The sequence below is a fragment of the Euleptes europaea genome, chromosome 13 (assembly GCF_029931775.1).
Source record: "Euleptes europaea isolate rEulEur1 chromosome 13, rEulEur1.hap1, whole genome shotgun sequence".
Lineage (NCBI taxonomy): Eukaryota > Metazoa > Chordata > Lepidosauria > Squamata > Sphaerodactylidae > Euleptes > Euleptes europaea.
In genome coordinates, this window is record NC_079324.1 from 53662511 (window position 1) to 53677431 (window position 14921).

Below are 14921 nucleotides of genomic sequence, written 5' to 3' on the forward strand. Positions count from 1 at the left end.
GGGGTTTGCGTAGGGACTTCAGTAGGGTATAATACCATGTCCACCTTCTAAAGTGGCCATTTTCTCCAGGTGAACTGATCTCTGTTGCCTGGAGCTCAGTTGTAATCCCAGGAGATCTCCAGCCACTTGGAGATTGGCAACCCTACCCACAATGTAGAAGGTTGCCCTGACCTGGAGGGCCCTGATCTTGTCCGATCTTAGAAGCTAAGTGGCGTTGTCCCTAGTGAGTATTTGGATTGGAGACCACCAAGGAATTCCAGCATTGTTATGTTTTATTTGTTTTATTCTTGTGTGCTTTGAAGAATCAGGACATAAACAGCTTCCAAAATGTTTGTGTGGAACTTCTGATGACTGCTGATCCCTGTCTGCTCACTCCCGACTTGCTTGTTTTGCTTCCAATACAGGGAGGACATCCAGTTGAAGACAACTCACAGTAAAATTAATGGACAGCCGAAAGGAATTTCAAGGGTGGAGTGTCGACTAGGGTCAACGCCGAGCCCCCAGGGCCCCCCAGTCAGTCCTGCGAGACACTCAAATGTTAAGAAAGTGTCTGGAGTGGGTGGAACAACCTACGAAATTTCCGTATAAAAAGGAATTCGCGAAATAAAGAGCCATCCGCAAAACCAGCCGTGAAGCTAGGTGCACTGTGAAAACTCAGATAATAACGCCAACAGGAAGAGGAAGAGGAGGAGCAGCTGACGGTGTCCTTTCTGTTTTGTTTCGTGGGGTTGGTTGGTTTTTGTTTTTAAATTTAAAAAGACTCCACTTTTCTTTTTTAAAAAGAATTTGGCCAAAAACCAGCTGCAGCCTTATTTGTGAAGAAAAAACTTTGTACAGCTAATTGGAAAATCTCTCCGACAGGCAGTTGGGAACCAGCCGAACCAGTCGACAGATGCGCGGCACCATGAGCCAGAGATTACTCTTGCTTTTTGTGGAAGAGAATGGAAAAGCCATTGTGCGTTTGTCTGTCCATCAAATCCTGTCATGTAGATGTTGTACTGTGATCTAAAAACAGTTTGATCGGGCTCAGTGGCTCTTCCCGTCCTGTCCCTCCAAGTTTGATGGCAAGCGATATGATAGAAAGACAGAGTTAAATAGCTTTTTTCCCCATCGTATAAATTATGAATACTAGATTTCTTGAAAGAGGTTGCTATTGTCCCAGAGCAGCAAATAAAAATGGCTGCCATTTCATTTTAAAAAGGTAAAGGTCCCCTGTGCAAGCACCGGGTCATTCCTGACCCATGGGGTGACGTCACATCCTGACGTTTCCTAGGCAGACTTTGTTTGCGGGGTGGTTTGCCAGTGCCTTCCCCAGTCATCTTCCCTTTACCCCCAGCAAGCTGGGTGCTCATTTTACTGACCTCGGAAGGACTGAAGGCTGAGTCAACCTTGAGCCGGCTACCTGAAACCGACTTCCGTCGGGATCGAACTTAGGTCGGGAGCAGAGCTTGGACTGCAGTACTGCAGTTTACCACTCTGCGCCACAGGACTCTTCACCGATTCATTTTAGAGGAGGAAATAGATTCATGTGGGTTTTCACATAAGGGTTGCCAGGTCTTACCTGTGCTCTGGCGGGAGCCCAATCCATGCAGCCATTCGGAGCAGTTTACCCAGGAAGTGCTGCGTGCATGCGGGGCACTCTAGCAATTTCCCTCTGAAAACTCTCTAGAAAACATAGAGTTTTCAGAGGGGAGATTGCTAGAACGTCACCAGTACTTCTGAGATAACCCGGAAGTGCTGGTGGTGCGGTGCGCACGGCGCATGCCGATCACCCCCTCCCTCCCAGCTGGCCTACTTCCACCCACCAGCCAGAAGAAGGCCAGCGGGCAGCCCAGTGAGTTGGTGGGCAATTTCCCATCCTCACCGGGCAATTGGGAACCCTAGTTTACATGCACACGAGAAGAGGCCTGATGATCAGACCAAACATCTATCTAAACCAGCATCCTGTTTCCCATAATGGCTGGCCAGATGCTTTCAAAAAGCCCACAAGAAGGGATAACACAACAGCCCTCCTCTGCAGTTGCCCATGGCCACCCTGTCAGGCTATCTGACAACCCCCTACCCTAGCAACAGGTATATGGAGGTACATCGCCTCTGAACTTGGAGATCCCCTGTAGCCATTACGGCTAAGCCTTTGATAGATCTCTCTTCCACGAATGTGTGTAATCCCTTTTTAAAACTATGTAAGCTAGAGGCCATCATGCCATCTTGTGGCGATGAATTCCACAAATTCATCATGCATTGTAGGAAGCAGCCGTTTCTTTTTGTCTGTCCTGAATCTGCTGTCTATTAGTTTCAGTATTATGAAAGAGGGTGGACAAATGATCTCTGTCCACTTTCTCCACACCACACTTTAAGGTATACCGATCTGTTCCCTCCTTTGGAATGAATGGGAAAAGCTCTTGCGAACAAGGAATCCTCGTACATGTGCGCACGCATGGGTTTCTGAGTCAGCAGGGCCCAAGCCACGTCAGTTGTGTTCCTCTTCAGTTGAAGGGGGCCACGGGTCCTTTGACCACCATGCACTCTTTTAACGAGTGTCTTCTGAGCAAGGGAAGGAGAGAAAGTGGTTTTGAGGTATCCCGTTACCCTTTGCCACTGTGTAATAAATTCTGTGTCCATATGAGTTTGTCTTTCATGTAAAAGAACCGTCACACAAAGAAGCAACTTTCATTCCTCCTTGGATCATTATTTTTTTTAAAAGCCTATCGTGATCAGAGAAAAGGAACCCTCAAATATTCCGCTGGTAATCCGTTATGGTAAACAGCCGTTCTTCCTTGTTTGCTTTTCTGGAGACAGGCTGTAATACGGTGTATTGTCTCGCACTGGTGCAGTGTGTATCTTCTCAGTGCAAGGTTATTATGGTCTGTTGAAATTTTCTCTGTGTGTATGTGTGTGTGACTGATTGTGTGTGATTATCAGCCAACCACATGCCTGTAAGAGATACAAACTTGTTGCCTGCCTGATGACCAGTGAGTTTTCATGAGCCCTAAATATGTTGACAGCAGGCATGTATTTTCCATTGCTGATGTTCATTGCACCTGGAGTTCCTCCAGAGTAGAGCTGATTTGAAAATGGAGGCGAGAAATCCGCAAGCAAGTTACTTGCAAAAATTCAGAATGTTTTACTAAGCAGTATCCCCCCCCCCCCCAACTTTCTCGGTCATGGGTGCTGCTGGATTTTTGGTATTATAGAGAAAAGCAATGTATAAAAAAAATTTTTTTTAAGGAAACTGATACGCACATTATTGCCTTAAATGTCATTGACAAAGAGTTATGATTTGCATATTTTTTTTAAAAAAAGCATCCCTCTGGGTTTAATTTTGAAAGTGAAATTTGAAAAAGTTCAAGGTCTTCTAAAATTGAATTAGGATTGCAGAATTCTTGTGGAGTTTCATGTCAGCTCTAATCCAGACAGCTCTAATATCAGGGGTTGAGCGAGTGTCTTATTTCAGCGCTTGCAAGTCCAGACCACTGGCAGCAGCCACTGATTCTTTGCAGGTCCACAGCGCTGGCAGCGATTGAAATAGCTTTGGCCGTCGGTGTAGCTTGCTTTCCATACTTGCTGCTGGGGTCTTCTGGCCAGTGAGTTCCAAACAAACTAACAACCTCTGACCAACCAAATTATTACCGTGTATCAAGTGACCTCCACAGAACTCTTCTTCAAGCTCAGTGTTCAAATACAGACGGAAGAAGAATTCTGTGAACTTGGAGGTTGTCTCTCTAGTCTGTGATACGTTGGTTGGTCCTAATGAAAAGGTATTACACTGTAACTGTTTGATTCCCCCTCCCCCTCTCTAATGCACCAGCAAAGCTTCCTGTGATCTTTGTTCTGGTAAAAGAAGTAGCTGTGCTTTCCCCGAACACTTTGTGCTCCTCTGATTGACCACTACAGCGTCCTGTCAAGAGTGTGGGATGCTTCTGTCAATGCAAGTTCTAATCCTAAACAGAGTTATACCTAGGGTTGGCAACCTCCAGGTACTAGCTGGAGATCTCCTGCTATTACAACTGATCTCCAGCTGATAGAGATCAGTTCACCTGGAGAAAATGGCTGCTTTGGCAACTGGACTCTATGGCATTGAAGTCCCTCCCTTCCTCAAACCCCACCCTCCACAGGCTCCGCCCCAAAAGCCTCCAGCCAGTGGCAAAGAGAGGCCTGGCAACCCTAGTTCCATGCTTCTAAGTATCTTGAAGTCAGTGGGTTTAGAAGGTGTAACCCTATTTAGGATTGCACTGTAGGTCACTTTCCTTTCTTCGCGTCTCAGCTTTATTGCTCCCTGCTGGCGCTTTTGAAGGGGAAAAAAGGAAATGCTTTGGGTTTCCATCCAATGTTAATGAATTCAAAAGCGGCTAAGGATCCTAAGGGGGGGAGAGGGGGAAGCCGTAAGCATTCTAGTTGCTGCTGCAGAGAAGTCCGTGAACTGTTGCATGGGAATGTCATAAGATTTTACACCCTAGTGGCAAAGAAACATCACTGAGCACCCACAGCTTTTTAATCTATTTCCTCAAGTCATCTTGGTGTGCCATAGTACTGACCATATTATGTGTACAGAGACTGCGGGCTTGTGGGGGGCGGGGGATCCAGTTAAAGACTGCAATCATAGGGTCATTTCCCATGTTACCATTTCAAGAGGCAGAAGCGTTCTTGTGAATTATCGCTACATCTGCAGGTAAGTACAGGTACGTTGTCGGAATGGCTCCCTCTGTGGGAACATTTTTGTGTAAGTACTGGATGTGCATCAGGAAGACATGGCCTTTCTGCAGCAAGCTGTAATATGCGGCATGCAGTTCCCATGACCCTTCCATTTGAGGATTTGGGGAATGCAGAACTGTGCTGAGACAGATGCTCATGCACGTGCCTGCATCAAGCATTACATCTTGTGCGTGCGTGCACAGAATTTCCAGGCTGGAGTCTGAATTGCCCCTTACTTCCATCTTAGGATCACAGCCTGGGTCTGGGTATCCCCAGCACAATCTAAGGGGGAATATAATTGGGATTTCAGCAGCACTGTTGTTGACTTCCAGGTATTTCAGATTAATTGAGCTGTAGATCAGGCTTGACAGTGCACAGAAAATTAGAAACTATCTTACGTGGCTTTGGTTAAATTACCAGGGGCCTTTCCAACAGGAGCTTTGAAATGATGCTGTGTGTGTGTGACACAACTACTCGGTGCAGGGGCTACCCCAGTGTGGGTGGGGGCTTCTCCCCAATTCAGAGGGCATGTAGCCTGCAACAGTGCAGGAATGAGGGACAGAACTGCCCCCTTTCCCTGGGCTGGAAGCCTAATATCTGATCCTATGCTTATCCTTGCACATATGTTTGGATTGTCAATGTACTTAAAACAACTCGTTTAGGGGAAAGACAGATGTCATGTGTTCAGAGCGGTGAGACCGATATGGTAGCTCCACTTTAGTCTAAATGTATCTACCACTCTCTAGAGCAGTGGTTCCCAAACATTTCGGGCCACCGCCCCCTTGGTTGAACGAACTCAACCCCAGCGCCCCCTACCCTATCCTATAAAAAGCATTAGTCAAAACAGGCGTTTGCATGACTCACTAAAGAAGATAATAACAATAAAATTTCAGAACGGTTACAATTAATTGCACGTCTATTCAAAATCAAATTAAAACATTTTAGTTCAAATTTATCCAACAAAACTGATGAACTTGATCCAGTGGTACCAGCTCTTCATAGTCTGGGGAAAAAATTCTGATAGTTTCCACCAAATTCGCCAGCATGGTGCCATAGCTTGATCTATTGTAAATTAATGAACGGGCCCGCCTCTAGCGCTCCCCTGCTGCCCCCTTGCCTCTTAGTGCCCCCCTAGGTAATCCCACCGCCCCCCCCAGGTGGTGGTAGTGCCCACTTTGGGAGCCACTGCTCTAGAGTCAAATTCTGCAAGGTGGGAGGAACAATTCTGCAAGCTTTTAGCCTGGTGCTGGCCTCCCATGATATCACCAGGAAACCCCCCTCCCCCCAATCCCTTAAGTAGTGTTGCACTTTCAAAAAAGGGTGTTTTAAAAATTAGCAAGTCAGATGAACACATAAAAAGTAATTAGGGGGAGAAGCATGGGGAAAGTGAAGCTATGCCAGTGTTCGATGTGTTGGTAGGCATCCCTGGCTTCAGTTGTCCAATGAGATCCAGCCAGGGTTGCAAGCCCGTTATTAGGATATGGTCCATTTTTGTCATTTCAGAAATAAAATACTTCCCTCCCTTTCGTAAATCATGAGGTTATGTGTATGAGATAGGATTTTTTTTTTTGGGGGGGAGCATATTACAGACCCAGAGAAATAATGCTTGGGCCCTGAATTAGATACCATTATATTCTAAGACTCTAATAGTAAATAAAGGCTAAATTCTGAGCAAGCACTGAGTCTTTGCTTCTGTCAGGAAGGGGAAAAGGAGAAGAGCATCTAGACCTATAAAATACTTTCTCAGACTCATTAATTCTTTAAAACACCATCTTTTATTTGTATGTGGGTGGGAAAACCCCTCTATTTCAAACCATTTATTGCCAGGGTGAATTAGCTATCAAGCAAGTGATGGAGAAAGTAACAAGAAAATGATGATGTAAATGAATGCCCTGGGGTTGCATCTCATTAGGTTACGATGTAAGAGGGATCCATACAGACATAAATTGCAGGCAGCAGCTTGTTAAATCTAGACACAAGACTCCTCTGGGATAAGGAGATACATTTCATATTAATAGGCTTATGATAGCCCTAGATATTTTTTTTCTTTGAGGTTTGCATTTAAAATAGCACCACTGGATTGGAGACATCGGTAAATTATTCAAATCTTCCTGGAAGTTGACGTAGAGAGATTACCATAACCGAAAATGGCAGATGCAGCCAGTTCAGATCTACTTTCTTGCTAATGCCTTGATTCTAAATACATTAACTTGAAAGGAAAACCATTCAACTTCAGCAGAATTTTAATATGAGCGCACTTACAAACGGGTTTGCCAGATTGCACACCAGAGTCTCCTGCTTGTAATTAGCTATAGAATCAGGAGACTTGTGGGAGTGGGCAGGGCAACTGGGACTCCCACCCCAGAAGGTGGGAAAGGAGTGGACCAGAAGGGGAGGGGCTGTGGTTCAGTCGCAGAGCATCTGCTTTGCATGCAAAAGGCCCTAGGTTCGATCCCCGGCATCTCCAGTTAAAGGGACTAGGCAAGTAGGTGATGTGAAAGACTTCTGCTTGTGACCCTAGAGAACCGCTGCAGATCTGAGTAGACAATACTGACTTTGATGGACCAAGGGTCTGATTCAGTATAAGGCAGATTTCGTGTGTTCAAGGTGCTAGGGATGCCAACCTCCAGGTGGGACCTGGGAATCCCCCAGAAGTAAGGAGGTGGACAGGCAGAGGAAACCCCTGTTGTCTCATCTCCAGATTCAGACTTCAAGATATAGGGCAAGAATTTCTGGGTTACAACCTGGCTGTGGATTGGAACCTAAACTTTCGATCCTGCATAGCACATGGGTTAAGGTTTGCAGCAGGCTGGGGAAAACTGTCAGGTCACAGACATCAGAAGTATAAGTTGGCACACTGGTGCATTTTTAAACAGGGCTGATGCATCTTATGATAGGTCATGGGTACTAACTTCGCTGTTGATCCAAAGGGCTTTTTTCTGACAAAGGCGATTTGACGGCTTCTCGCAATACTGTTTTGTTCCACTTTGAAGAAGCAAAAGGAAACAGTTGGTTTAAATGGATTCAACGGAGGTTTTTGTTTTAAAAAAACATAAATTCGGGGCTATAGACATACCCCAAGGTATTGGGTAGAAAAATTGTATTGGGTAGAAAAATTCCAACAAAAGCATGGTTGCAGAAACCATGGTGTTTAACAATACTAAAATATCCAGAGTTTGAAAAGACACTTGGGTGTGAGACATATTTCTTCAGCGTAGATTCACCCCTCCCCTTTTGCATATTGAATAGCTCACACCAGTATGGTTCCTTTACAAAGCTATACTATTCAAAAATTTGGAACAATAAATGCGATGTTTGGAACCTAAGTTATTAGACAATTAGCACAAATATTCATGATTTATAAAGGAAAACGTCTAAAACATCTAAAATTCATAATTTCTAATGTTTTTGTTATCTTGGAGAATTTTTCAACATCATAAGTATATCCCTCTGTGGTGTGGTAAATATTCTCCAAGTTATCAGGTAAGGGCATTAGGTTGTCACAAAATACTGTATCTCTCTGGAGTACTTAAAATGGTTCCCTGGATCAGTGTTTTCTTAATAAACCCATGGGGTATTTTTTACCCCAATGTGTTAAATGGGCTTGGGGTAAAAACAAATACCCCAATGGGCAAAATGCATGGGTTTCTGAGAGTGTTTTATAACTCAGGCACCTTTTATGTTTACAGAAAGCAAACTGTAAGTGGTAACTGGCTGTACTTTGGGGACATTGTCCCCTACTGTACAGATTACAGTGTCCTAAGAAGACACAGTGGTGCAACCATTTCTCTATGCATGCTGTTAACAAAAGGGCAGCTGGGATAGGAAACTCACCCCAAGGCCTTTCCCCAATGTTGCCCCTGGCCCTGGTATTCAGACATTTATTGACTCGGAACATGGGAGGTTCCCTCTTTGTCACCATGGCTAGTAGCATTCCTCTTCTTGATGTTGAGTGTCATGTGTTTCAGGACTAGGGTTGCCAGGTCCCTCTTCACCACTGGCGGCAGGTTTTTGGGGCAGAGCCTGAGGAGGGCGGGCTTTGGGGAGGTGAAGGACTTCAATGCCACAGAGTCCAATTGCCAAAGCAGCCATTTTCTCCAGGTGAAGTGATCTCTGTCGGCTAGAGATCAGCTGTAATAGTAGGAGATCTCCATCTAGTATCTGGAGATTGGCAACCCTATTCAGGACAAATAACACCGACCTACCCGTGGCACTTGGCAAGATTGCCGAATAAAATTATTTTATCATATTTTTCATCCTGATCTTCAAACGAGCTCAGGGCACTGCATTCAGTGCACCTCTCCCCCATTTTGTCCTCTTAACAACCCTGTGAGGAAGGTTAGGCTACGAGTTAGTAACTGGCCTGTGGCTGAGTGGAGATCTGAATACAGATCTCTCGGCTTGAAGTGCCTGCACTCTGGCCAGTATACCCCTTGCCTCTCCACTTTTCCTGGACTGTAGTACTGAACCATATCAGGACTAGGGTTGCCAGGTCCCTCTTCACCACCAGCGGGAGGTTTTTGGGGCGGAGCCTGCAGAAGGCGGGGTTTGGGGAGGGGAGGGACTTCAGTGCCATAGAGTCCAATATCCAAAGCGGCCATTTTCTCCAGGTGAACTGATCTATATCAGCTGGAGATCAGTTATAATAGCAGGAGATCTCCAGCTAGTATCTGGAGGTTGGCAACCCTACTGGCATCCCTAGCACCCCATATAGTTCAAGCTGGCAGAGCTCCTACCCAGTTAATTTTTGCAGGTCCTTTTTGGGTGACACAAACAAGGCTGGGCTCACTACATTCCCTGGTTTCTGCTCAGGTAAATTAGACGCAGGTCTTTTGGGAGAATCACAGAACAACTACAGATTAGCCTGAACATTGTTACTGCAACCTGCCCCCCTCCCAGTTCTTCTCCATATTAAAATAATGCCCTGCTCCCGTCATAATGAATGAATGATCCGCGGCAAATTAATGTTTTGTCTCTTGTGTTGACTGTGCACTTAAAAAGATCTCATGCCCGTTCAAACAAACATTAACATTTAATTGTGGATTTTGCACTGAAGTCTACATTCGGTTTAAGGAAGCAGCAAGAGTTCTGCATGACAAATCCAGACTGGGCTGTCATTTCATTTTAGTATCACCATGCATTTCATCTTAGGTGAGCTGCAGTTTTATATCTTTGAAGTCACTCTATGGGTGTGTGTTGAACGGTTGACATTTCTGGCATTCCATGCCTTTTATATTTGCAACAAAATGGGAGGGTGGCTGGATTTCCTTTTGTTTTCGTTTGTTTTTAACTTGAAGCCTTAATATTTTACTTCTTTGTCTGATTTAGCAATGGAGGGGGAAGTGATTCAGAAACACTCCTGTTCTGCCACCTTTTTGCTTGGGTGTAACGCTGGAATTTGCCCAGATATGCTAAAAAAGCAGACAGGGAAGACAAAGGGCTTTTTTTTTTTTTGCGCGGTGTTACGGGAGGGCAACAAAGAATTCCTTAGGGATGTACATTTTGTGGGAATGGCGGATCAGGCTTCGGAGATGTCTTCAAGAGGTATCAGAGATTCCCAAGGCCTTTATTACTTTGTATATAAAAAGTGAAATAAAATAATCCTTCTTTTGGTAGGTAACCTTGACTGTAAAAAAAAAAAACTATGCAGATGTATGCTTTAATGTTGAAAATCTGATATGCAGCAAAGATGGCTTGCTGAAAAAGCAAACCCCGAGTTGTGTAAATATTTGCCCAGGATTATTGTGCTATTGGGACTCTAAGGGAGCCTCTCCAGGGGATGCGCACACATGCCTGCAGAAGGGACCTAGTGGTGGCCACGCAATGTTCGATTTAGTCAGTCTACGAGCAAGTCTAGGCAGAGAGAGACCACGGGAAGAATGGACTGGAGGCAATCTTGCTACTAAGTGCACGATTTGAGAACCTTGTGTCGAGATATCTTAACAGTCTGTATTTCACCTGTTCTACCTTGAATTTTTGGAATGTATCTGTGCAGGCTTTGTGGAGCTCCTTCTGTAATTCTCATTTCTGTAGCTCTCAATTACATATGTATATATTTTTCAGCTTTTCGAGTTGTGGTGTTATGGCTTCAAATGACCATTTCTGCATTCTAGTGACCATGCTAAGGGGTTTTGAGGCTCTGGAAACAGAGTGCGCAATTGCCCTGCAGAGATTATTGCCATACGGTGTACGATATAAGGAACTGCACTGTACTTGGACAAACCAGTGGCCTATCTAGCCAAATTGTCTATTGTAATGAATGAACACTCCTCTGAATTATGAGGAGTGCCCTTGAACATTCAACAATTATAGAATGCTCAAAATTGTTATGATTTTTTTTTTTTTTGCAAATGTTTTGCCCATGCAACATTCTCACACTGGTTTTCCACAGCTGTATCTGTTCCTCTCCCCCTATCTTCTGTACATGAACGCATTAAGCTGCCTTATACTGAATCAGACCCTTGGTCCCCCCAAGCCAGTATTGTCTACTCAGACCGGCAGCGGCTCTCCAGGCTCTCAGGCAGAGGTCTATTCACATCACCTACCTGCCTAGTCCCTTTAACTGGAGATGCCAGGGATTGAACCTGGGATCTTCTGCATGCCAAGCAGATGCTCTACCACTGAGCCACAGCCCCTCCCCATCTAGTCCACATGACAGGGGGGAAATTGTCATACAAAAGAAGTATATTCGAAATGTGGTTGACAATTAGATGATGTGCTACTTGCCTACGAGAACTCTGGCCTATATGCAGTCCAAACAAAACAGCAAATTTTGAGCATGGTGTACTCAGCCAGCCTCCAAGCTGACTGTCCCCACACACCCCAACCCCGTGCAGAGAGACAGCTATCAGAAATAGTGTTCATTTTAAGCTGTGAACAAATCATTAATCTCATTGTATGTGACAGACATTGATTTAACAGAAAGTGCACATTGTGAGCAAGGTAAGTTCCATTTTTTAAAAAACATCTTGCTTGTAAAAATTAGAATCATTGCTAATTCTGGTGGTTGCTCTTTGGATCTTGAGCAGAGGGCTTTGCCAGTCCAGCTAAAATTATTTTAAAACTGGATATTCAAAAAACCTGGGACTTTTACCACTGAAGTTCTACATAACACTTTCCCTCTGCTCAGAGGTACTTACAGCCCATTCCTGAGCTGAGGCGTACGGGGACAGCGGGGAAGAGGCACAGCAGCGCCTCTTCCTAAGCCGTTTCCCTGACACTGTTTAACAAAACAAAAAAAGCCGTTTTGCGGCTTTTTTGGGTTTGTGTGTGTAAAGTGCTGTCAAGTCACAGCCGACCTATGGCGACCCCATTTGAGGTTTTCATGGCAGGAGACTAACAGAGGTGGTTTGCCAGTGCCTTCCTTTGCACAGCAACCCTGGTATTCCTTGGTGGTCTCCCATCCAAATACTAAACAGGGCTGACCCTGCTTAGCTTCTAAGATCTGACGAGATCAGGCTAGCCTGGGCCATACAGGTTAGGGCTTTTTTGGTTTAACTGGGGCTTTTCGCCCCATTGAAAAGACCGAGGCTGTGCCTGCTAAATAGCAGGTGCAGCAACACTATTCCGGCTGCTGGCGCAAGTGGCCGAAAGTGGGTAGGAAGCCGACCAAGCGGTGGCTCCTCCCCCTGGAACGCCCCCGGAACGCCCCCCCCCCCCTGTGCTGGTGTGGCCTCTCCACGCCATTGCCGGCGCCACGGAGAGGCCGTGCTGGTGGAGGCGCAGTCCCACGGTGCTTGACCGCTGGCGGGACTGGCCTTGCCGCCGGCGTGAATGCGTGTAATCACGTGATTACACGCATTTACTCTGGCGGCAAGGTCACACCACCACCTATCGACTTTCAGCCCCATTCTCAGGAATGGGCTGTTAGCGTTGGAATGAATGGACTTTGCAATGCCTCTTAGTACTAGTCCACACCAGGACTTCAGAGGGGCGATAGAACTAGAAAGATCGATAGGTCTGGATTCTGTATCCTTCAGTTGTCTGCCCTGATCCTGTCCCTTTGTTTGCCTAGATGGTAATTCTCAGGGAAACTTCCTTCCAGCTGACCCGTCTCTCTTCTTCCTGCCTTATTTGTCTGACCATCATGAGGGCAAGGTGTGGTCTCTACAGTCTCTCTCCATTCTAGCAAAGGTAGATAGGTAACCAGCATGCTAACTCTGCTATTTGCTATCCAGTATGGCAGGGATCCTCCAGCCTTTTTGAGCCCATGGGCTCCTTTAGAACTCTGACAGTGTGGTGGAGTATCACCTACTCTGACTGGCAGCAGCTCTCCAAGGTCTCAGGCAGAGAAAGGTCTTACCCCAACACCTCCTACCAGATGCCTTTTAACTGGAGAAGCAGGGGTTGAACCTAGGTGTTACTACTGAACAACTTTGCCAACAACTAGCTCAACTGGCTAGTGGTGAACCAGTCCCTGTCTCTCAGCCGAACCTGCCTCACAGGACTGTTGTGAAGATAAAGGGCAAGGGATGATGTTTACCACTTTAGACCTACTGGAGAAAGGATAGGTTAAACTTATTGTAAGACCACCTATAGTGGTGTGGAATGATATAGTATAGCCTGATCCCGTCAGATCTGAATCTAAGTAGGGTTGGTACTCGGATGGGAGAACACCAAAGAAGACTTCGCAAAGGAAGGCTATGGCAAACCACCTCTGCTTAATCATTTGCCTTGAAAACCCTGTGGGGTTGACAGCACTTACACAAGCCCACCTATAGAGTCTAACGGGTGTGGGATAGGATTCACACTTGGTTCTCCTTCACTAGATGATTCTGGCTACTCTTGGGTACAACAAACAAGACTGGTGAGCTGCACATTGCATGACTATGCACAGATAGTCCCACCTTTATATACAGTGCCATGTCTTTGGCTGATTCCACATTTTCAACCTTGTAGAGTTGAGAGAATCACAGGTTATGTTATGAAGAGTGCCATAGTTAGATTGTGCGTGAAAAACTGCCCTTACTATTTCATAAGCATTCAGAATTCCCTTATGGCAGGGGTGGGGAACCTTTTTTCCGCCAAGGGCCATTTGGATATTTATAACATCATTCGCAGGGCATACAAAATTATCAACTTAAAAATTAGCTGACCAAGCCCCAATCAGGCAGCTGCCCCAGATGACACACACACCCCGGCACGGGCAAGCAGGCAGGCTTCCAAGCGATGGCGCACTCGCCCACCTGGTGGCACAGGATAGTCTGTTGCACCAGCAGGGTGCACCCGTACAGCCACATGCCGGAGTTGCTCCTGCTCCGCATGGTAGGAGTCAGATTCTACAGCCGGCTCTTGCTACCTCCGCCTGCAGGGATGAAATGAGAACACACTGGCTAAGAACCACCCCCCGCACGTGCATTCTGGCCCTGCCTCTTTCAACCCCCTCCATTGTCTCCACTTCCACCCGCAGCCCTTTTGTAGTACAGAGGGAATATGTTTCTCCATGGCCCAGATGGGAAAGGGTTAATACAGTTTCTTGGGCGGTCCTAGCAGCTCCATAGCTAGCGACTCTTCTGCAAGGGGGGAAAAGGTTCCTTTTCTCACCAAAACAAACTCACATCTGCCTTGAATAGAGGCTATTCCTGTCCGCAGGAGGGGGTGGATCGCCAGTCTTAGATCCTTCTGAGCTAGAGATCTGCCAGGACCCATGAAGGGCCAGACCAAATGATTTTGCGGGCCTTAAACAGCCCCCGGGCCTGATGTTCCCCACCCCTGCCTTATGGCCACCATGGATTTGGGCAATGGCAAACTAATAGAGCTAGTTTAGAAACTCATTTGATTTAAAGGCTGGAAAATGTAACATATGTAGAAGTGTTAATTAAAAACAGAACCTGCAGAATATTTTGGTTTTTTAAAATCAGGGTCTGTTGTCTTAATTTCTGCTCCCCCTTGCATTCTCTACACTCTATAATTCCCCTCCCCTACAATATGTTTGCATAACACACAATATGATCTAGTTCTGCTGAGTGCCAATCATTGTCAGATTAAAAAAAATTTGGCCCAAGATATTCATAAATTGCCAATAGTGTAAATGATTTTGCATGCTTGATGGATCTATTTTTAACTAGCGCTCAAATTATACACTGTCTGAGCCTGCGAAACAGACGGGCTCGCCATTGTAAGCCTTATACAATACATTCATGCTAAACCTTTCAGAGTTGGAACAGAACCCATTATAAAAAGGTTGAGATGATTTTGTGTCTGAGAATTATATCTTGGCAGTGTTCCTC

The 14921-nt window shown here is 45.6% G+C and overlaps 1 protein-coding gene across 1 annotated transcript in view; it reads left to right on the forward strand.

Annotated features, from left to right (window-relative positions):
* Positions 1-670, forward strand: part of ZDHHC8 (zinc finger DHHC-type palmitoyltransferase 8) — a 125615-nt gene extending 124945 nt beyond the window's left edge. Inside the window, exon 11 of the mRNA XM_056859382.1 lies at positions 405-670. Coding sequence (XP_056715360.1) covers positions 405-588 — 184 coding nt within the window. The 3' untranslated portion in view covers positions 589-670. The remainder of the gene's footprint in view (positions 1-404) is intronic.
* Positions 671-14921: the final 14251 nt, after the last annotated feature.